General features: G+C 38.0%; 1 protein-coding gene across 2 annotated transcripts; it reads left to right on the forward strand.

Annotated features, from left to right (window-relative positions):
* Nucleotides 1–177: 177 nt before the first annotated feature.
* PRKAA1 (protein kinase AMP-activated catalytic subunit alpha 1) lies at nucleotides 178–21,749 on the forward strand. 2 transcript variants are annotated; one of them, XM_079330110.1, is made up of 9 exons: nucleotides 178–359; nucleotides 5,978–6,119; nucleotides 7,875–7,968; nucleotides 9,501–9,645; nucleotides 11,253–11,340; nucleotides 12,210–12,434; nucleotides 15,621–16,107; nucleotides 16,482–16,608; nucleotides 18,634–21,749. In XM_079330110.1, exons 1-9 carry the CDS (start codon nucleotides 227–229, stop codon nucleotides 18,876–18,878), a joined length of 1,686 nt encoding a protein of 561 aa, XP_079186236.1. In that variant the 5' UTR covers nucleotides 178–226; the 3' UTR covers nucleotides 18,879–21,749. The 2 variants fall into 2 exon arrangements, with proteins under 2 accessions (XP_079186236.1, XP_079186237.1); XM_079330111.1 differs by lacking the exons at nucleotides 178–359; nucleotides 5,978–6,119; nucleotides 7,875–7,968; nucleotides 11,253–11,340.
* Nucleotides 21,750–21,935: the final 186 nt, after the last annotated feature.

The raw sequence follows: 21,935 nt of genomic DNA on the forward strand, positions 1-21,935 counted from the left end.
AGGGTGCCTCTCACGACCAGCAGCCTGACGCGCCGCCACCTCCCCGGCCCCGCAGCCCAGCGGGGGCCGCGCTCCCCCGTCCGCCCGTGGGCCGGCCCGGCCTCCCCCGAGAGCCGCGATGGTTCGTCCTGGCCGGGCGGGCGGGCGGTCAGCGCCGTTCGCTTCCGGGCTCGGGGGCGGGCGCGCGCTCTGTCGTTGCTCCTCCCCGCCGGCGCGAGCGGGCGCTATGCGCAGGCTCGGCCCTTGCCTCAAGATGGCGGCGGTGGCGGATAAACAGAAGCATGAGCACGGGCGGGTGAAGATCGGGCACTACATCTTGGGGGACACGCTGGGCGTCGGCACCTTCGGGAAAGTCAAGGGTGAGCGGCGGGAGCGGGGCCGCGGGGTGATCGGCGGCCCGTCAGCGGGGCTGAGGCGCCGGGAGCCCGCTCGGAGCGCGGTTTGCACGGGCTGAGGTGCCGGGGTGGGACTTGCGGTCCCGCGGCGGGAAGCGGCGGCCGGGGGCAGAAACAACTTCCTCATCTGTGCTTGCGGAAATAGCTGCCGGGAGCTGAATGCTGCCTTGTTTAGAACAATACTGGGCATGTCACGGAAGTAGGGAGTCTAAGTCCTCGAGCTTCTTACACTGCGTGTTGATGTTCAAGTACGAACTCTTGATGCCCTTGTAAGGATGGCAAGATTTCTCTCTCTGCAGAGAAATACGCGTAAAAAGATGGGTCTGGGATTGTTGCATTAGTTGGTAACACAGCTGATGTGCAGATACGGAAAAACTTCATGTTTAATCTGCTTGACTAGTGGTTAACAAAGTGGTTTTTTTTCAGCTCTGATTTTAAAAATTTTCTAGTGTATGGCTATGGATGCCATACTGCTTATTTGTAGGCTGGCAGAAATAAGGTAGAAGTTAAACTGCAGCTTGGTGCCATTCTCCACAGATGGCAGGACTGTGTATTAGTTCACGCTCTTTCTGCTGTGTTGTTTATGAGAACTTCATTGGGGCAAACAAATCAAAAACATTGTTTCTCAAATGAGTAGAGCTAGGTTCAGATGTTTTGGGGTTTTTTTGTTTTTGTTTTTTTTTTTTTTTTTTTTTTTTTTTTTGTTGTTGTTGTTTTGTTTTGTTTTTTGGGGGTTTTTTGGGTTTTTTGTTTGTTTTTTGTTTGTTTTTGTTTTAACTGGATACGTGCATGATAAAACCCAGCTTTTCCACCCCAGTATAGATTATCTATTATATGTGCTTTGCACAAGCTCTTTTAACTATTGATATGTTCTGTAAAAATTACTAATATATAGGAAATAGGACGATATTTTGCTCTAGGAAAGCAGTAAAAAATATTTTGAGAGCAGGGCCCTTTGAGTCTCTTTTTCAATGGAAGCTTATAAAGGGACAGTCCCAGCCATTTGGGAGCAGTGACCTCCCCCTTCTGGCAGCTGGGGTACCATTCTTTTCACAAACATTGGCTGTTTCTTCATGGAGAGACTGCATAGTTGAGGGTGATGGTCAAAGATGTGTTGGTTTTCTGTTTTTTTTACCTCCCACACTGCAGAAGATTTAAGATTGGCATACTATCAATGTTCTGGTATGATCCTAAATTTTGCAGAGCACTGTTGCACTACTGCTTTTCTTGTTCCCGTATTATGTTACTTTTGTCTTGCTTCAGCTGTGCTTAATAAATAACATTTTATCTATGATAAACTGGTTTTCCTCTTGAGCACACATTTTCTTCATTTGCCAGATCTGCTATTGTTTTCCAGTTTGCATCATTTCTTTCTTGGGTGATATGGTTTCATCAATTGACATAAAGTGAAAAATGTGTGTTCTTTTTTGAAAAGTCAATTAGGATTTGCATTGAGCTCGTGTAATGAGGGGGTCAGGCATATGGCTTTTTCAAAGTGAGTGTTTTATTCTAGTAGTGGTAGCAGCCTGAAAAACTCGAATTGGAAAAACCAGTGCTTTATATGGTAATTGGGAAAGGTTTCCTGCTCTTGCTGTCGGATGAATTCCGGCTGCTGTTAGCTGTCACTGGTGTGATTCTGTCCAGTTTATCATTTTCACCTGGCTGTGCCACTCTGAATTAATTCTGAGCAATTTGATTCACCTGACTGTGCCTCAGATGGGCAGTCACGAAATGGCTGATCTTAGCCAGCATCTAGGCAAAGCTAAAATGCCACTGAAGTGAAGAGCTGAGGTGGAAGAACAATGAATCTAAGTATGAGACACATTCATGTTCAGACTTTACTAGAATTCAGTGTAAAACATCTATCCCTCTTTCTGTCAATTTTTTTTTAGCACTGCTTATGTTTTCTGCTGAAACTAGATGCAAACGTAAATTTCCAGACACCTTTTTTGTTTTATTTTGTTTTTTTGTTAAGTTAATCTTTCGTAAAAGGAAGATTATTTGGGCTTCCAGTGGTCCATACTGAGAATATGAGGGATATTACATAAAGCTCTAAATATGCCATAATTGTTGCAGCTCTCCAGATCTATCAACACTCTTCTGTATAGACTGCAAACCAAGTGGGTCTCGATCAAGACCATTAGAGACCTGGAAATGAATAGTGCAGATCAACATGTTACCTAAGCTTGTGCAGAAATATGGCTTTGCACAGGCATGAACTATTGTTGTTTAGGATTTTTTCCCATGTTAGTAAAAAACTTTGTTCAGCTCATACTCTTAAGACTGCTTCTCTCTGAGGTTTGGATTGGCTTTTTGTCCTGCTGCAAATAGTTTCATTAAATACAACCTAGTATTTATTCAGATTTTTTTTCCCTCTAAAAACTTAGTATCTGATACCTGTATTTCATGAGTGTGTTGCATTTGGTCTGCATGGCCTGCAGTTTTTTTTTTTTCCAATTGAAGAACTGTTGAGCAAGATGGAGACTCTTCCTCATGCACTTCTACAGTTAAAAATAAGTCACTGCTGCTTTGAAACTCTGTCACTGTCGTGGAAATCTTGGTGCTGTGCAAAGCCACAGTGTAGCCTGAAGGTAATTAGCATTATCAGGAAAAAAAAAAGAAATACAGGATTATACTGGGTCTGTTAAATGTATTTTTTTTTGTCCCCTGGAGATTATTTTGGAGGACTGATAGGTGGTTGATGATTAGGGTGTGTTCCCTTTTATAGGTAAAGCTTCCATCAAGTGGTAGGTAATGTGAAGTAGCTTTCAGGAAGATAACACTGGCTGCTTACCTTTCTACATGATCTTATCACCTGGGGTGACGCTTTCACTTCTGTCCTAATGTTGAATTCAAAAGTGTCAGGAGTCTGTTGTACTGGTAACAGATACCTTGAACTGTTTTCAGCAAAAGCTACTTGTATCTTACAAGGCTAGATTTGTTATAATTTCAAATTGGATTTAGGAAGGCAAATAAAACTGAAGAAAATAGAGATTTAATTTGAAGTATCTTAAGCAAGAGAATAGGCTTTTTGGGATCTCTGCATCGGCACCGAACCATAGTATGTTTTCATTACAGTAATTAATTCTGAGCTGGTAGAGTTGAAGAAGCAGAAAATCTTGTTTTTCTCTCAGTCAGTGAATAAAATTAAGGCTTGAGGCTCACAGTGTTGAAGGCTATGACTGCTAGAATTGGTTTCAGTCAACTGCAAATGTTACTGTTTAATTACTTTGAAAGAAAAACTTGTTTTGAGAAGCTCTTTTCTTAATGTGCCTTGCATATTGAACAGATTGTAGCTAATGAATTACTTTCCAATGTTTTTCTGAGTGCTGATGGAATTCCAGTCTATGGTAGACTGACAAATCAGAAATTAAAGCAGCTTAGAGATGAGATTTTATAACCCAGTGCATATCAGAACCGTGTGTAAACTTGGTCAAATATGTATGTTATTTACTGGGTTAAACACCTTCTTAAATGTACTTTTTACAGGACGGATTCATGTGTTTGACAAAAAAAAAATTCTTGGCCTCTAAGAAGTTGTTTCTTACTAACAAAGAGAGTTACATTTTTAGCTTACTGATTGAAGTTTTGTTGGTTTTTTTTCCCCTACAACTGCTAATGTACATCAGTTCCCTTTATAGGTGGGTAAGGACTTTAGGGTTAGAAAAGTTGCTTTTCTAATTTAAATCAATTTTTGTGATGATTCTTTATTCCTGAGAGTTTGAACATAGGAAGCAAACTCATTATATCACCTTTAAAACTTCCATGACTTTTGAAGAAAATAGAGGGAATGTGATTACTTTAATTGTAGGTCTTGTTCAAAGCAAATAATTCTCACAGAATTTTAGGCACTCACCTGTCAGCTTCCTTAAGGTCTTTCTAGAACTTGCTTTGTTCTGCATTCCTCAGTAGTGCAAGTGTTCCAGCCCAGCACTTCCTTTATTGTGGGCATTGTTAGGTAATGGCCCCTCTGAATGAGGGAATGTCTTTTCATCCTAGTCAGAGCCCTTCTGTGTTTGTAGGTATTAGACATATCTCAGTGCAGGTGATGTGTGATGGTTCCCGGTCTTGGGTAATTGACTGTTTAGTTTCCTACAGAAATTCAGACTGCTTAATTTTATAGGTGGATGTCTTCTTGTAAAAATAAGCATGCAAATGCTTATCATTATCTTCTGTCTCTCTGCTAAGAACTTCTTCTCAGTTGAATTGGTTTTTAGCTCAATATAGAGACAAAAGGCATCAGGAAGGTCTTTTGTGTTGGAATGAGATTTACAGATTGATGGGTGTTTGTTTATTCTATCCAGATTATCTGTTGTACACAGAAGGATTTTTATGGATCACTGCTGTTTAATCACAGCTTCCCATGGATATATTTAAAGAAAACTTGAAGCCCAGGCCTATTTAAATTCTCTAGTGAGTATACTCACTCAAATGAGCGAGTGTTGTGTTCAGCACAGTTCTGTTACAAATGCCTATTCACATAGACGAGGATGAGCCATGTGGGCGTCTGGAGAATCTGGCTTGTTTTTGGAAGGTAGGAATCAAGGCAGCAAATTAATGGTATTATTATAATCACTGCATCTGACAATCATGCAGATATGGAAGCCTTCTAGTAGAAGAGATACTTAGCTTTTTGGTGTTCCATCTGTGATCGTGTTTGGGTTTAAGAAAAATATTCTGATGGACTTTACTGTGAGTACTCCAGTAGCAATTGCAAAGTTAAGGACTTTAAGAGAGGTAACTGACTATGAAATGGTTTATCCTTCTTAGTTCCTCTGTTTAAAGAGCAGTGAAATTGTCACTAGTTTCTTCTCCACTTCTAGGAATGCATTAGGTTGCATTTTTGCATTATTTTTTGTTCTTGCTGTTCTATTTTGTGCATATCGTGTTGCATTTGCCACTTATTTAAATAGAATAAAGCTTTGGTGTTAGCTGCATAGAGTGTGGAACTGTCAGACTGCTCCAAGGACAGATAAATTTTTATAAGTAGATTGATCAGGTACTTGGAGTGGTAATTCAGAGCAATTGCTGAAGCAGACTTCTTGAGGGAGCGATAGGAGTGATCCTTGAAGATGAAGTAGAAGAGATACAGAAAGACAGGTTTGAGTGGGTTGCCAAGAGAGCCAAAACCTTAGAGGGACTTAGACAGAGAGACAAAATGCATTCTAATTAGCAAGGATGGTAAGGTTTGGGGATATGCTTTGATTGTTTTCTTTTTTTTTTGTTTGTTTGTTTGTTTGGGGGGTTTTTTTGTTTGGTTTTTTTTTTTTACAACAATATTGCAAAAAATGTTATGCTGCATGACTTCTGCTGGTTAGGTTTAAGGAATTTCATTCATATGTATATATTAAATTATATGCATATTTTAATTATATACATATTTTAATTATATAATAATTAATTGTGGGAGAAATCGGAGTGGGGCTGTAGAAACTCCATACCATCTGGTTTGCAACTTCCCCAGACATAGTGGGGATATGTGGTATGCTAGTGTCTTAAACTTGGCTACATTCAAAAAGGAGAAACAATGCCTTAACTGAGCAAGATAAAACCTTGACTAAATACTTCCTTGTTCCTTGCAGTTGGAAAACATGAGTTAACTGGGCATAAAGTTGCCGTGAAGATCCTGAATCGACAGAAGATTCGAAGCCTTGATGTTGTAGGCAAAATCCGCAGGGAGATTCAGAACCTCAAGCTCTTCAGGCATCCTCATATAATTAAGCTGTAAGTTTTCCTTACTGTAATCAAACTTAGCCAGTCATCTCTTTTTGCTGTCACTGATCTGAAATACATTTAAAGGACAATTCTACAAATGGTATCTTGTCAGAAAAGTAACCAGCTTCAAAGTATGCAACTGTGCCCTCTGTATTGTGTTTTCACAATGCTGATCTTTACTGCAAGCTGGTGAATTTCCGTTAGATCTTTGCTTAGAAATTCTTTGGACAGGTGTGTGAAAGGTAATGTCATCACAGATATTTCTGGTAGCAGTCATCTCTGCATTTAGTGGCTACTTCATTTTTCTTTTTCTGTTTATGTTTAATTTTTTTTTCCCCTGCTTGGTAAATTAGTTACTAAGAACAAGAGTGTAAAGATCATTTCTATAGTAAGTTTATTGTATCTTCTCAAAATGTTTTTAGTGATATGCTGGCCAGTGATAAATGTTTTTTCAGTGTAAGTAGTGCTCTGCAAGACTTTTCTGAATTAAAGATGTAAAGTTTGCTGAATGCAATTGCTATTTTACAAGTCTTCAGTGTAGTGGCTATGTTTTGTCTAAATGTGGTATTTAAAATATATATTTAAAATATGCCTGATTACATTTCTTAGTTGATCAATAGTTCATCAGTGGATTTCAGAGTACAACTGTGTCTCAGAGTAGACCCCTCATGTCTTGTATGTGGTAATAAATTAAAAGTAACATTGATTTTCTTTGGCTCTAATTTCCTGTTAAGAGAATCTGCACTTCCGGAGTGACTTCCACTGTCTTAGTCATGATATGGGTGTTTTTTAATTGGTAGAATCTTGTCTAAAGACCCCACTGGCAGATGCCATATCTCTGCATTCCCTTTAATTCAGCAACAGCTGTTACTCTGAAGCTAAATTACATTATGTAAGGTTAACTCACCTACTTCTTCAGTGTGCTAGTTTTCAGAAGACTGTTGAGCTGATTTGTCAGCAAAATTGCTAGTGCTTTCAGTTAATCTATGAATGAGTCCAAAGGTGATACCTATAGCCATAACAGAATAGGAGGTGTCAGTGCCCCTAGTGACATACCAGGAGGAAAGAGGAATGTGTGGTTGTAGTTTACTAAAATGAAGACAGTTTAGCAGATTTCAGATGATAGTTTCTTCCTCAGGGAATCACAGGGAAAATTTTTTCTTTTGCATGTGGAATGCTCCTAAAAAAATCAAATTAAGCAATTTTTGGTTAAGGATATGTAGGAAAATCAAAATCTCTTAAATTCTGATTTTTGTCCTTAAGTTTGTTATTTCAAAGCTATGTTTTAAAATATAATTGAAGTAGAATGATAAAAATATCATAACCAGAGATCAATACTCTTAAATACTAATATTCATCATTTTTAAGAAGAAATTTTTCCTGGTCTCAAAGTCCACTTTTTCATTCATGGAAAGTGAACTTTTTTGCATATTAATGTTGAAAAGTGTGTATTTTTGCAACACTAGCAGAGTCCTTTGTCATTGCATCAAGCTTGATGAGGCAGCACTGTAAACAGTCTTACAGAAATCATTTGTACCGCTGAAAGAAAAAGAACTAATATTCCTGATAGGGATTACAAATTTTGTGCTGGTCTTTGCAATGGTGGCATCACATAGTGAGAGTAAAAAGCTTCTAAAACATATTATCATTCTAGTAGCTATTTTAAAGTATATTTTTATTGGATTATTTATTGGACTTTGGTTTTAACTAATGTAACTAGTGTTTTACTGAGTGTGTAGACTAATAGATACCTTCTCTTATCAGGTACCAGGTCATCAGTACACCCACTGACATTTTCATGGTGATGGAATATGTTTCAGGAGGAGAACTTTTTGATTATATCTGTAAAAATGGAAGGGTAAGAAGCAGTCCAGCTCTGCAAATCAGTGACTTGCGTTCTGTTACCACATTTGCAACATTCCTGTGTCATCCTACACTGAGGGGACAGATTTTTGGGTATCTTTGTCAGAATGATACAATTAAAAGTTTTCTTTTCTCAAAAAGATTACTGTAGCACAGGTTTTAGGATTGGAGTGTCACAGGATTTCTATGAGCGGAATGTATGTACTATAATTTATAAGTAGTGTACAGAATTTTTACACAACCTAACTTGGGATATCTATTCACCTAGACTCTCTGTAGATCTGGTCAAATCTCAATATTTGTTTGCTGTATCCATATAGCAACCACAGTCTAGCCTTGAAAATCATAGGGACAAACACAAATCTCGGTCCTCAGAGGAAGCAGAGGGTGGTGGAGGCCACTGAGAAGTCAATGGGTTTCATTCCCATTTAGGACTGGTAACTGTTTGATGTTGAAGGCACTGCTCTGGCTGTGGTTGCAGTTCCATATGCCATGACAGAGTCATCATCCGTGGCTCTGTGCCTTGGAACTGAAGGCTAGTAAGGAAGCAGATAATCAGCCTGGCACCCAGGAATCTTCACACTGGTAGGGAGGAAAAGAAGAAAATTGGTTTGGTCTATTTGCTTCACTGGACCTCCAGGGCCTGGTAATGAGGGAAGGGGCATGAACACATGACTTCCATGGTCACAGAATAGCTGCTTGCCTCACAAAGTGGCTTTAATTAAGTTAACCACATTATTAGGGGCTGAGAACAAGGGGTACTGGTTACACCTTGTTGAATGTGGATGTGGTTTTTTGCATTCAGTTTTAATTCTGCTGCAATCAGTTAGAGTATATCTTATGACTGTGGTTTTTTCCTGAAGTGCAAATGGTTATATGTTAACACATTTCAAATTTTTATGTGTGACTTCATCATAGCATTCTTCCTTTCTACTAATCTTTTAATTTACAATGGCTGGGAGTGAACCAGATGAATATATACTCAGCTGGAGTAGCTGGGAAAATGTTTCTTCAGTATATCCCATTATTGGAAAGCTACCATTGTGCTCTTCTTCCTGTCTTCTACTATCAGAATAACTTGTGTGTAAGATTTGAAGTCACTTTTTACAAAACTATGTAGATATATAGGATACTTGAATTGCTGGGACAAGGTGATGGGGATTATGGGTCTTTGTAGGAAATGCCCACCTAAGTCTGTTGTTTGGGACTAGCTGCTGATAGCATAAGCAGTGTCTGAAGCTTTTAATTTATGTGCTGCATTTCAGCAGCTTTTGCCGCCTTAAATCTTGTGCTGTGCTTAAACATCAAAGTTTGTTGATAATTCCAGTTAGATGAAGTTAAATGTTTGAGAGCTAATGTTTCTAGTTAATGAGAAGGTAACATCTGCCAAACCTAATTTCAAAAGTGTGATTAAGAACTTTCAGTGACTTTCTGAATAAGTGGTAAGTTTAGGTCATGGGAAGTAAAAATGAAAAACAAGTTAGCTTCTGCTGTCTCTTAATTATTTAAAATCTTTGTCTGTTTTAGCTTGATGAGAAGGAAAGTAGACGTCTGTTTCAGCAAATCCTTTCTGGTGTGGATTACTGTCACAGGCACATGGTAGTGCATAGAGATCTGAAGCCTGAAAATGTGCTTCTTGATGCACACATGAATGCCAAGATAGCTGACTTTGGTAAGTATTGCTTTATTTTTCTATCTGATTGCATTTCTGGTGTTAGACGTGTTCATAGCAATAGGAAATGTTAAATAAAATATGTACACTTTAATATCCTGGTGGTGGGATACAACAGATGAACATGAAGAAAATAGATACAAAGCAAAATAATGTTTTTGCACATTTCTTGAACTTGTTTTCATCTCAAGCTTTCTTGCTTTCTTTTGAGATATTTTCTGTGACTGGCTGAAATTGTTAACTGATTAGTTTGGTTTCACTTAACATATTTTTCTCTAAAATGCTAAGTAGACTTACTTTCTGACCTTTCTTCTTTAAAACTCACTTCTTCTCTGTTTCACCATTCGTAAAATGTAGATGCTTAGCTGTCTTGGAAGAACAGTGCAGGGGCAATTCATCATTTTTAAGAAGCTACAGTGCTATAAAAAATACACTGGTCCTTCTGATTTGTTTGTGCCAGCTGTTCATGACACAGTTGTAGAGAAACCTTGAAGGTAGTTTGTGGAACCATGTGAGTGAGGAAACCTCACCAGATAAGCATAGTAATGTATTTATACTGCTGTGTCATGACAGATCTCGTGTAGATATAGTGGATAATACCTGCTTATATAAATCTCCAGTAAAAGGTGTTAGGTAATGCTGAGTATTCTAAGTATGTTTTAAAAGTATGATGTTCAGCTGTGTGGGAATCATATTGGTTTCTCATGTGAAGAAAGTTATTTGGGTGAAATGGCTCACATGGTGGAGAAATTAAGTGCATTAACTTAGCATCAGCAAAACCACAGCACTCAGTAAATCATGAGTGGTGTATTAAACAAGAGCTTAATAAAAGCTTTTGTATGTTAGAATATGAAAGCTAGCCAAGCTGTACTCCCTCTCCACACTCCCTGCTGACCCATGAAAGGGCATAATTCTTTCTTGGAGACTGACTTCTTTGGTAGTCTTGATCGTGCAGACTCACTGAGGAAATGAGAAGAAATTTTCTACAGCTGTTAGACTATACTGAGTGCTGGTGAATGCAGGTGACCTAGTTCTAAAGCACACTTCTGTTGATTACAGAGTATCTGAAAAGCAAACTAAACTGCAGTGATGCAGGAAGCAGGTACATAGTGTAGGGGTGTAAATTGTGGTAAAGTTATGTTTACTCCTCAGTTCCCTTCTTCTGTGTAACCTCTTAACAGAATTTTAGGGAATTCTATGGTACCATTTCCCACTTTGGCATTTTAGAAGCAAATTGAGGTTTTTAGTACTTTCTTGTTAATGACTAAAATCTTGTCTTGCTATACTGCTTCATCTCTCTCAGAACACTTTGTTCTCTGTCATGCATGTGCCATCCAAATTTAACTATCTAATTCTAGTCTAGGAATGAATATGTTCTCAAATATCTCTAGGCTGTGGGCAGTAATGGATTGATGCTACTCAGATTTCTGGTAAAATATATGGATGATTATGTCGCATGCTCATATATAGAGTCCATAATTCCAAACAATATTATTTCTTAACTGTAATAAACTTGTTAATTTTCTGATTTGAATCACTAGTGGTATATGCAGTGTGAATTAATTTTGCTCCCTGAATTTTTAGTAGTTACTCTTATACACTTTCAGGTCTATCAAATATGATGTCAGATGGAGAATTTTTAAGAACAAGCTGTGGTTCCCCTAACTATGCTGCACCAGAAGTAATTTCTGGAAGGTAGTTTCTTTTATATTGGATACATGTATGCATGTACTTCAGTTATGTTGCTGCTTGATTCTAAAGGGTACACAACAAATACAGTTGACAAGCTTGATGCTGAGAAGCTGAGGTCTGTTAGTTGTATTGATAATTTTTAAAATGTTTAAAGTTTCTGTGAACTGGCTTTTCTGTAAGGTAGAGATGATGTCTAAAGCCCCAAACCCATTGTGTGCACTCTGCCTGAATTGCTTTAAAAATCTCATGTACTGCTCAGATCTTGGAAGCTGAGGTGCAGAGTTACAGGCAGAGTCTGCTGTGAAGCTGAATAGCAGTGAAATATCTGCTGCAGAGTAGATATTAATTTTGGAGGTAACTTCCCTTTTTATAAACTTATGATTGTCAAGTCTTCTTTCAGCTATCAACCCCAGTATTGCCTCTTGTTGATTGGAGGTCAGATGTCTGTTTTACTCTGGCAGTGGCACAGTGACATGTTCTGCTATATGGACTTGTCTTAAACTTTTCAGCCACAATTCAGGGGAGAGCTGACTTTGCACAGATTCTTCTAAAACACCAATAAAAGTATATAACATGGGCTTTCTTAGTAGTAGATGCATGTTTCTTTCAGTTTGTCTTTGTGTGAAATTGCACTGTGGGTTATTGTTACACATTAGAGAGGAAAAACTGTACTTGTGCCCTGATATATATTAGAAAAGGAGGGGTATTGAAGTTCAAGGGAGGCATGGCATAGAACTGAAATGATATAGTGCTTGCAAAATCAATTGTGCTGAGTTCACGTGCTTTTAATTACTGTGATACAATGATAAAATGAGAGAAAGCATACTTAAATGTATTAAAAATAAATCAGTAATAGTTATTTTTTTTCACAGGTTGTATGCAGGTCCAGAAGTAGATATTTGGAGCAGTGGGGTTATTCTCTATGCTTTGTTGTGTGGAACGCTTCCATTTGATGATGATCACGTGCCAACCCTTTTTAAGAAGATATGTGATGGTATCTTTTATACCCCTCAGTACTTGAATCCATCTGTAATTAGTCTTTTGAAGCACATGCTGCAAGTGGATCCAATGAAGAGGGCAACAATCAGAGACATTAGGTAAAATACTTGCTGCTGTATGATCACAAGATGCTGGAATTACAGTATTGCAACTAAGCAGAACAAAGAAGTTATTCATACGGCTTGTCCTTGTTTTCTAGACTGAGATGAAAAATTCAGCTTCTGATTGCTTGGTTTTAGCTCTGATTGTGCTGTTATGCAGTGGACAATGAAGTATCTATTGGAATTCGTAGTAAAACAAATTATTTATATTATAAATGAAATCTCGAAACACTTTAGATTTAAGACAGCCATAGCAAAGCTGTGTACTTGCATAATAGTTTGCAAAAATTACACTATATAGACTTCTCTGGGGGAAGAAAATTGTCTTTGCTGTTAAGAACCAGTGCTCTCTACTCTAAATGTCTGAGGAAGCTCTTTGATAACTACTGCTTTTATTCATAGCTGTGAAAAGTCATTTGTTAAGACAGTGAGAATTCCGCATGTAAGGCAACAATTTCTAGCTTCAAAGCACTAGCCTGAATTTGTGTATGAATGGTAATCACTTCAGCAAGTACTGATAAGTTAAAGTTTGTAGGTAGAGAAAGGCATCATGGATCCTGGATTCCAGGAGATGATTCTGGAGAAGTTGATTTTATTGACAAATGTGCATTGGATCAAATTTAAAAAAAGGTAGCTGAGAGAAGTTGAGACATACTTTATGCAGCAGCTTACATTTTCTTTGCAAGAAGTTCTAAGGAGAGAATATTGCTATATTACCATAGTGAAAATGCTGCTCCTTTTAAGGTCAGAAGTTGGGAAATCAGCAATGTTCATTTTCTCAGTGAAACAAAAATGTGGCACACTTATCCCTTGCTACTTCATTACAATGGGAAGTACTTCCTTTCAGAGATGAAAGTGCTGTGAGAACTAAGCGTTTTAAAACTTGAGTGGTTGAGAACTTAACTTACCTCAGTTGTGTTAAATAGTGTGTGGAAAAGAAGTGGTGCAACACAGATGTTGAAAAATGTTGGTTACAGAACACGGATGGAATTTGAATCTGAAATAGCTCTTATATCCATATTATATCCATCCTATTATCCATATGATGTGTCACTTCACAGTTTAAAGCACAAACTGAGTTTAACTGGATGCCTTAATTCTTCTAGGGTTTGAATGTATGTGCATGCAAGGGGAAAGGCCTAGTGCCAGGAACAGTAACAATATTCCTGTGGGTTCAGTCATCCCAGCTATGGCTGAGCCTTTGTTATGGTATGGGAAAGCATTTTTCTGCTTCCAAATTAACTATTTTTCTGATTAAACTGTATTTTTCTCAGCATGTTTGTGCTGAGGCACAGTGTTCTCAGGATCATGTTGAGTAGAGCTTAGCGCACTGTGCTGGTTTGGGCTGGAATAATGTTGAATTTTTTCATAACTGTGTTTTGAATTTGTACTGAAAGTAGTCTTGATAACAGGTGGGCGTTGTAGCTACTGCTGAGCAGGGCTTGCACATTGCCAAAGTTGTTCTGCTTCTTACACTGTCTGAACAGACAGAGGCTGGGTCTGCACAAAGAAATGAGGGGATGATGCTGGAGCAGCTGACCTCAACTGACCATGGGCATATTCCATACCATATACCTGCAGTACCATACTTGCACACAGGCATATTTGCATACCATACTCTGCAGTAAAAATAAGAGGGAGGCTGATGGGACTGGTCTGCTGGTCATCAGATATTTTGTGATAAGCAGTTGTTTTCATCTGCATTACTTATTTTTCTTGGGTTTCCTTGTCACCTCTCTTGTGATTTTTGGATTTTTTTTTCCTTAGATTTTTTAAAAATAAATTTCTAATTATTAAACTGTTTTTATCTCAAACCTGCAAGTTTTTTGCACTTCTACTCTTCTGATTCTGTCCTTCATCCCATTGGAGAGGACCAAGCAATTATTTGCCAGTGGCAAGTGTGATGCTTAGTTGCTGGCTGGGGTTAAATGATGAGAGTCCTATTTGACACCCAATGTGGGGTTTGAAGGTGTTGAGATAATAACAGGTTTGAACAGAACATATTAGATAAGATAATTATAAATTCTATCTGTATAATGGTTGTTGGTCAGAATATTGATTTTTCTGTTCTCAATAATGATTTATCCGATCTCTTCCATGTTCCATTTTTTGCTGTAGATGTTGAAAACTTGGGTTGTTTTTGCAATTTGTTGTGCTTTGTAGTGATAGTGACTTTTTTTAAAATTAGGACATTGGCCTTGAGCTTAATCTGCTATTTGGGCTCTGTAGTGAAGCTGTTACTGCCCTGTTACTCTTACTATGTCAGGGTGACAATAATTATACATCTTTGTCCAAGATTTTTTTTTTTTTTTTTTTTCCCTGTGGAGCAAATACAGAAAGGCATCTTCACCGCATTCTTCTGTGATGTTTTCTCCATCATTGCCATAACTTCAGTATCTTGAACGTCCTTGGGCAGTCAAAATATTTCTACTGGTATTTCTCAAGAGCATAGTTTAGGCTATTTGGAAAATTAACAAGCTATTTTAGAACATCTCCCAGGCCTCACAGTAGTGTAGTTATGGGTGGTAATGCATGGGGGAGAAAATGTGCAGGTAGGATGTGAAAGAAATGTCATTTTATCAGAAGTGATAGAATGTTTGAAAGAGAGATGCTGTTGCAAGGAGGCCTGCCTTTTAACATCGTGCTGGGACCTGGCCTGCTCCTATTGAACACTGATCAATACTCATCATCACCCTCAAGGAGACCCTCTGTGGGTCTGGAAGCATCAACAGGCACTTTGGCTAGCCAGAAACCCAGTTTCAACTGTATCACTTGCTCCTATATTAAAAATAAACAACCAAAGCAAAAGTAATCTTATTTGGTCAGGAATGAAGAAACTTGTAGGAGGGAACAGGAGAGGGAATCAGAAGGATCAGCCCTTTCTGCAGTAGAGCAGTCACAAGAGTAGGAAGGGACTGAAATAATAAATGAGAAAATAGCCACCTGATTCCTAACCCTAAGCAATTTGTGAGATAGCAAAAAGGTTTTTTTCAGTTTTCTGTAAATTGTTTAGTAAAATCTCGTGCAGGCAGTGTATTGTCCATGCTACAAGAGGTCTTGAACTGGCAACCATTATTCCTTCTTCCAGCACAGACTAAAATTAATTTTATATTTTAAAGGAATTTCCTGTTTAAAATGTTTTTTTACATACATATACTGAGAATTTTTTACTTTTAAATCTAGGGAACATGAGTGGTTTAAGCAGGATCTTCCAAAATACTTATTTCCTGAAGACCCATCATATAGCTCTACCATGATTGATGATGAAGCCTTAAAAGAAGTATGTGAGAAGTTTGAATGTACTGAAGAGGAAGTGCTAAGTTGTCTGTACAGCCGAAATCATCAGGACCCTCTAGCTGTTGCTTACCACCTCATCATAGACAACAGGAGAATAATGAACGAGGCCAAAGACTTCTACTTGGCGACAAGTCCACCAGATTCTTTTCTGGATGATCACCACCTGTCTCGCCCTCACCCTGAACGAGTGCCATTTTTAGTAGCTGAAGCACCACGTCCTCGCCACACCCTTGATGAGCTGAATCCACAGAAATCAAAACACCAAGGTGTAAGACGCGCTAAGTGGCACTTGGGAATCAGGAGTCAGAGTCGACCAAATGATATCATGGCTGAAGTTTGTCGAGCAATTAAACAACTGGATTATGAATGGAAGGTAACAAAATAGAAGATTTTCACATCGAACAACAATGCAGTTTGGTTTGAGCTGTGTAGTTACATAGCTGAGACATCCAAAACTGTTTTCCTGTTCTGGCAGTAATCTCGTGTGCCTGTCCTGTCTATGTTTGTTGTGCCAGAAGGGTTTTGAGGGGAGACTGTACATGCTGACAGGAAAAACAGTCGTGCTACTTTTCCCTTGGGGCTGTAGGAATATATTTCTCTTGTCTTAACCCCCCCCACCCCTCAAAAAACCTTCAAATCCAACAGGTAATGAAATCTGAAGTCACTTCATAAGTACTAGTGAGTGAAAAGGACAGAAACAGCATAGTGATTTTTCAAGCAGTTCTGACTCAAATCTCTTTCATATAGGTTGTAAATCCATATTATCTGCGTGTTCGGAGGAAGAATCCAGTAACAAGTGCATATTCCAAAATGAGTCTCCAGTTGTATCAGGTGGACAGCAGAACATACTTACTTGATTTCCGTAGTATTGATGGTATGTAAAGAGTTACTTAAACTAATTGTGTTGTATGGGAAATCATTCTACTTGTAAATGTCTTCATTTACTTATTTAAAAGTGAAGTAAGTGTTGCTTTTTTATTTTAAACCAATATAACGTGTATTGGTGTTTCCTTATTTCTTCCCAGACTAGTGTTCCTGTGATGCATGCTTACCTGCTGCATCCCTTAAATAATATTTTTTTTTGCTACATCAGCTTCTGAGGAGCTCCATTTTATGTCTGCATCAGAACTAATACCAATAGTGCAAAAGGCTTTGTTGGAGGTGAGATGGAGACCAACTTAAGCTGCCTTTGGAGCCTCACCTCAAATTTAAATATTAATTTAGATCTGAAGTAAGCATGTGAACAGTGTTTTCTAACGAAGATAAAGCATGACATCTAGGCACTTAAATTTGACTTGTTCTGTACCTTGCTGTACTGAGTATTACTGAGATGGATTTAATTTTCTTCCTAGCAGCCTACATGGTGCTGTGACTAAAAGAGTATTGATAACGCACGAGCAGCATTGGCCTAGTATCCAGCCTTTCTTTTTCCACACTGAAGAGTTGAGAGGGGAGCAATAGCTCTGCAGAGCTGAGCCAGATTGAACAAAGATGTTCAGTGCCATATTATGTTATGCCTAGCAGAAAAAGGGGTTTTGGGGAAGGTAACCTTGAGACCACCTGAGCATCTGTCTGCTTTGGAGGTAGTGAGTGGTTGCCTTTGCATCACTTCCCTCCCCTTACTTAACTCTTTATTTCTATCCATGAGTTTTCTCACTTTTGCCCTTCCAATTTTCTTCCTGTTTGCACTGATGTATCAGCTGCAAGGCAAAGTTAACCCACCAGTTCTACTAGTAGCTAAAAGTTGAGGTAGGAATTTTATGCAGGAGCTAAAATCTTGAAAGCATGTAATTTAATCAGTAGAAAAATATATTTTCTGGAGTCACAGTAACACAGTATACAAAGCCTGATGAAGTTAACAGAGGAGCTAGTAGAGATTGAAAACATTGTTTGTTTATGGGCATAATAGACTAAAGGAAAATTACCTACAGCCAGTAGTGTAGATCACATGCCTAGAAAACTTTGCATGAAAAAATAAAATTTTTTTGGACTGCTTAGAGCTGTGCAGCTGGGGGAGGGAGCCTGCTACAATCCTGCTTTCCACTTTTGAGGAAATACAACCCAATGGTGCAGGTTTGTTGTATCTCTTTGAGTAGTTAAACTGATTTGACATTCATTCTCTTCACCATGGTTAACTGTTTTCTGTTCCTCTTAACAATTTGTAAATTAAAGTAGCTTTGTGGAAATAGGAGAAATTACCTTATCAGTCATTTCTCCTGAGCCACCTTAGAACCAAGTTAATGTTGGGTATTTAAAATAAGAATAGAGATGCTTCACCAGAACAGTACTATGAAGATGAAACTATTTTCATCTCATACTGAAGGTAAATACAAATTGCTGCAGCTCAAACATACAACATTCTCTGGTGAAAAACTTTCGAAAGAGAAGGCTAAATGAATGAATTATCGTAAAATACAAATAATATATAAATATCCAAAAGATAACACAAATAGAATAAAAATAAAGTAGATGATAGAAAAAATCTACAAACTTAATCTTATGATGCTGACCTGGTTTTATTTCGAGTAACCTAAATTGAACAATTAGCTGCTGAAATCAGTTCATGAAAAATACAATTAGTATTGGTCTGAACTAGATGTAAATGCAGTTTACATCTGTTTACAGCTGTACAGTTAAAACTGTAACTGTTACAGTTTACAACTGTACAAGAGTACAGTTCAAAGTACAAAAAGAATTAGCATAAAAACATTTTCTGTTATACTACTGTGTTTACTAGCTTTACTTTTGTATCAAATACAGTTTGCAAAAGCTGTTTCTTTATTAATCAAGATTTTAAAAGACAAGATTTTAGAAGTGTGAGAAAGGGAAGATACTTTCTCTTTCTAGAATTGATTTGATACTGATACCTAATTTTCCTCTTTTCTTCCCTTGTTCCCAGATGAAATTACTGAAGCGAAGTCTGGGAGTGCAACTCCACAGAGATCAGGTTCTGTGAGCAACTATAGATCTTGTCAAAAAGATTCAGATGCTGATGCTCAAGGAAAATCTGCAGAAACATCCCTTACCTCATCAGTGAACTCTTCGCTTGACTCTTCCACAGCTGATGTAACTCCAAGACCAGGGAGTCATACAATAGAGTTTTTTGAGATGTGTGCAAATCTTATTAAACTACTTGCACAGTAATTTTGAAGATGAGCTTATTTCTTTTACAGCAATAAGCATGCCTAAATCATATTCAGATGCTTCCAATTATAATCAACTGAAATTAACTAAGGCGCTGAAAAAGCTAGCCACAGAATGCAATTTGCATGGGGATTAAAATTATTATGGGCAGTTAACATATATTATTTTGAAGCTAGAGTGAATTCTGATTGCCTGCTGTCCAATAGCATAACACAGGTACAGGAAATAACATGCCCTTTGGGTAATGTTTGTAACATTTTATGTTGAGTACAAAATAGCTGCCTATAACATTTAAGCTAGATGGACCTCCTTGTTTTTTTTCTCTGGTTATACATATATCTGATGCACTGTAAGTTAACATACACATAGTAGTTCAGTGATCTCAGTGTGACTTGTTGGTCACCCTCTACAGTTGTGGCCGAGAATGATCAGCATCTCCTAACAGTAATGTGTTAAAACTTCGATGTTTTCTTCCCCCCTATTTAACAGAAAATAATAAAGAATGCTTTGATGCGTTACAATGTACTACTTTTATAAAAAAATGTTACTAAATGCATGCAAATCCAGCCAGTTGGAAATGCGTGTAGGTGCTCTGTGATGAACTGAGGGTGAAAGTTCTGTGGACAGTGAGCAGAAGGACCGAGTGCCTAACAATGGCAGGAGACTTAATGCTGAGAAGGTGTGGCATCCCATGGGCTAAACCACAATGTTGCTTTGAGGAGAAACTGAGGAAGCTCCTGGTCTGAGCATGTTATCTTAGTGTGGTAGCACCCCACTGCTGCTGCAGGCTGAGAATCCTTTTCCTTAGAAACAGTCCCTGTAGTTAAGAGCAGAGCCTGAGGGCTGATAATGCTGTTCCAGAATCTGAAATTTACAGGTTTTTAATATACATGTTAATACTTTGATACAGCTGGTTACCATGTTAACTTAGGATATACTATATAGTAGCAGTTTGAAATGGAAACTACATACACAGGTTTCTAGTTTTTCCCAGGTGACCATTATAGAAAACTTTAAAGAGTCTTAACTTTTCAGTTGAGCATTGAAAACTGATCATGACAACTTGAGTGCTAGAGTTTTAACAGTAGATTGCAGTTACCCATAATAAAAGTCCTTTTGCATTTATGGTTTTTGCAGCATTTCAGAAAAAATCCTAAACTTCATATGTTAAAATCACAGGTAGTATTTGCATGAAAACCTTTAGTCTCTTTATATTAGATATAATTAGCCACAGTTCCATTTTCATCTGACACTTAGACATAAACAGTCATAAAATACTTAGCTGTGCATTCAAGACTAAATGCTCACTTCAAAATAATATTCATGACCTATATAGTTTCAAAGGTTGCTCCCCTAGGAAGAGGCTGGAACTCCAGGCATTACTAGGAACAGTGGAACCTGGATTCTTCAAATGGATGGAAATTCTCACCAATGGCTGAGATTTTTTTCCATGAGAAGCTGTTTGCTACAGACACAAGAACAGTTTAAATCCTAGCCAGCTGGCTGCAGCCCAGAAGTTCACATGCTCAGAATCTGAAGAAACATAAGGCTGGTCTTAAGCCCCTGAACTGCTGTAACTGTGTTCTGAACTGGGCGATTATGAGATCTAATAGGTGGGTACAAGCTACAAATGAATTTCTTTATCCTCATGTGATGGTCCTTGTAGGGACAATGGCTGTATCACTGTACCTTAAAGTAAAAAAATTTTCCAAAGTGGAAGTTACATCAGAAGTTGAAACCCCAGACTTTAAGATACCAATGTGAGGGACCAGTTGCAAATCCTACAAAAAAGTCTGTCTTTAGTATTGGAAGAATTGGGTTCCAATGTACAGAATAAATCAATGTGTTCATTTTTGTTACCCTTTATTTTGGAATTATTAAGTATTGCACTTGTATAAACACTACGAACGCACAGGTTTTTAAATTGTAGTAATTCCTCATCTGGAATTGGTTTGGGATCACTTCATATATAAAACTATTTATAAATGCTATCTCCTCCTTGTAATGCTTACCACATATGCAAGGTCTAAAGATGCAAAATAGTTCCTAATTTTATATACCTTTTCAGCCCTCTTGTGCTTAAAGAAAACCCTGGTTTGCCCTTAGTTTTGGTGTCAGGAGGTTACAGCAAATTTCTGGGAGACATGTACAATATATGTAGCTGTAAATAAAAGTACATTTTTATGGTAGATCAATTTTGATGGCCAAAGGTTTTATGATTGAATTGAGATTTTTTTAGGGAGGGGGAGGGGTAGAAAGGGGCACCAACAACCGAGTTGAACCCAGTTACCTGTTGTGTGACTTTCCTATGCTTTTGTGATTTTCCTGTCTTGCTGTTGAAATTGCTTTCTTCACTGATCTTGCAGACCTTTAGCATTGCACTAGAAGCTGCCAATAGGCTGTGAAACAAAACTTCACTAACAGAGCTGCCAGAGCTGTAAGGCAGCTTATGCAGATACACAAACTGGTAAAGTGTGTTATTCTGTATTCCCAAACTTACTCCTGTTGGAGTACAGTGAGTTACCTTGTCTTTGTATGGTAATATTTTCAGTAACATGGATGAACCTGGGCTGTCCATGTGCAATATAACTCACTAGGTAATGGATAAAAATTCATCTTGGTGGTGCAATATGAAGAAAGAAAACCTTTCATGTTTGTCTTGTTATGAGTGTTTAATACGAACTTTGAGCTACATTTTATTTTACCAGTTGATTACCATTGTAAGATATTAAGTCCTGTTCTTTAACAAAGATGTGCCTACTTCCTGTTAATTTCTTTTGACAAAGCTGAATGGCAAAAATGCTTGTTTCTAACTGTACAATTTTTAAACTTTCAAAACTAAAAACTAAGTAAACATGAAATACTGAACCATCTTGTTTGAAACTGTGTGCTTGCTGTTTCCTAGTGCTTTATGTAAGTGGACAAGAACTGTTTACACTCATTTTAAAACCAGCAGCTATTACAATTACAGAAAAAACAGCAACGTGACAAAAATTTCAGCAGATTTCCCAGCTGGACAAGGTAGTGCACCAGCTATGCTCGCCCGATCCGACTGAC

This window comes from Erithacus rubecula, assembly GCF_903797595.1.
Source record: "Erithacus rubecula genome assembly, chromosome: Z".
NCBI lineage: Eukaryota > Metazoa > Chordata > Aves > Passeriformes > Muscicapidae > Erithacus > Erithacus rubecula.

What these genes read in the sequence shown, in the direction of transcription:
- PRKAA1 (XM_079330110.1), top strand. Translation starts at nt 227, where the DNA reads ATGCGCAGGCTCGGCCCTTGCCTCAAGATGGCGGCGGTGGCGGATAAA. An exon ending in TGCCAAGATAGCTGACTTTG is followed by an intron (nt 9,646 to 11,252) that starts GTAAGTATTGCT and finishes ATACACTTTCAG; the next exon opens with GTCTATCAAATATGATGTCA. An exon ending in AACTGGATTATGAATGGAAG is followed by an intron (nt 16,108 to 16,481) that starts GTAACAAAATAG and finishes TCTTTCATATAG; the next exon opens with GTTGTAAATCCATATTATCT.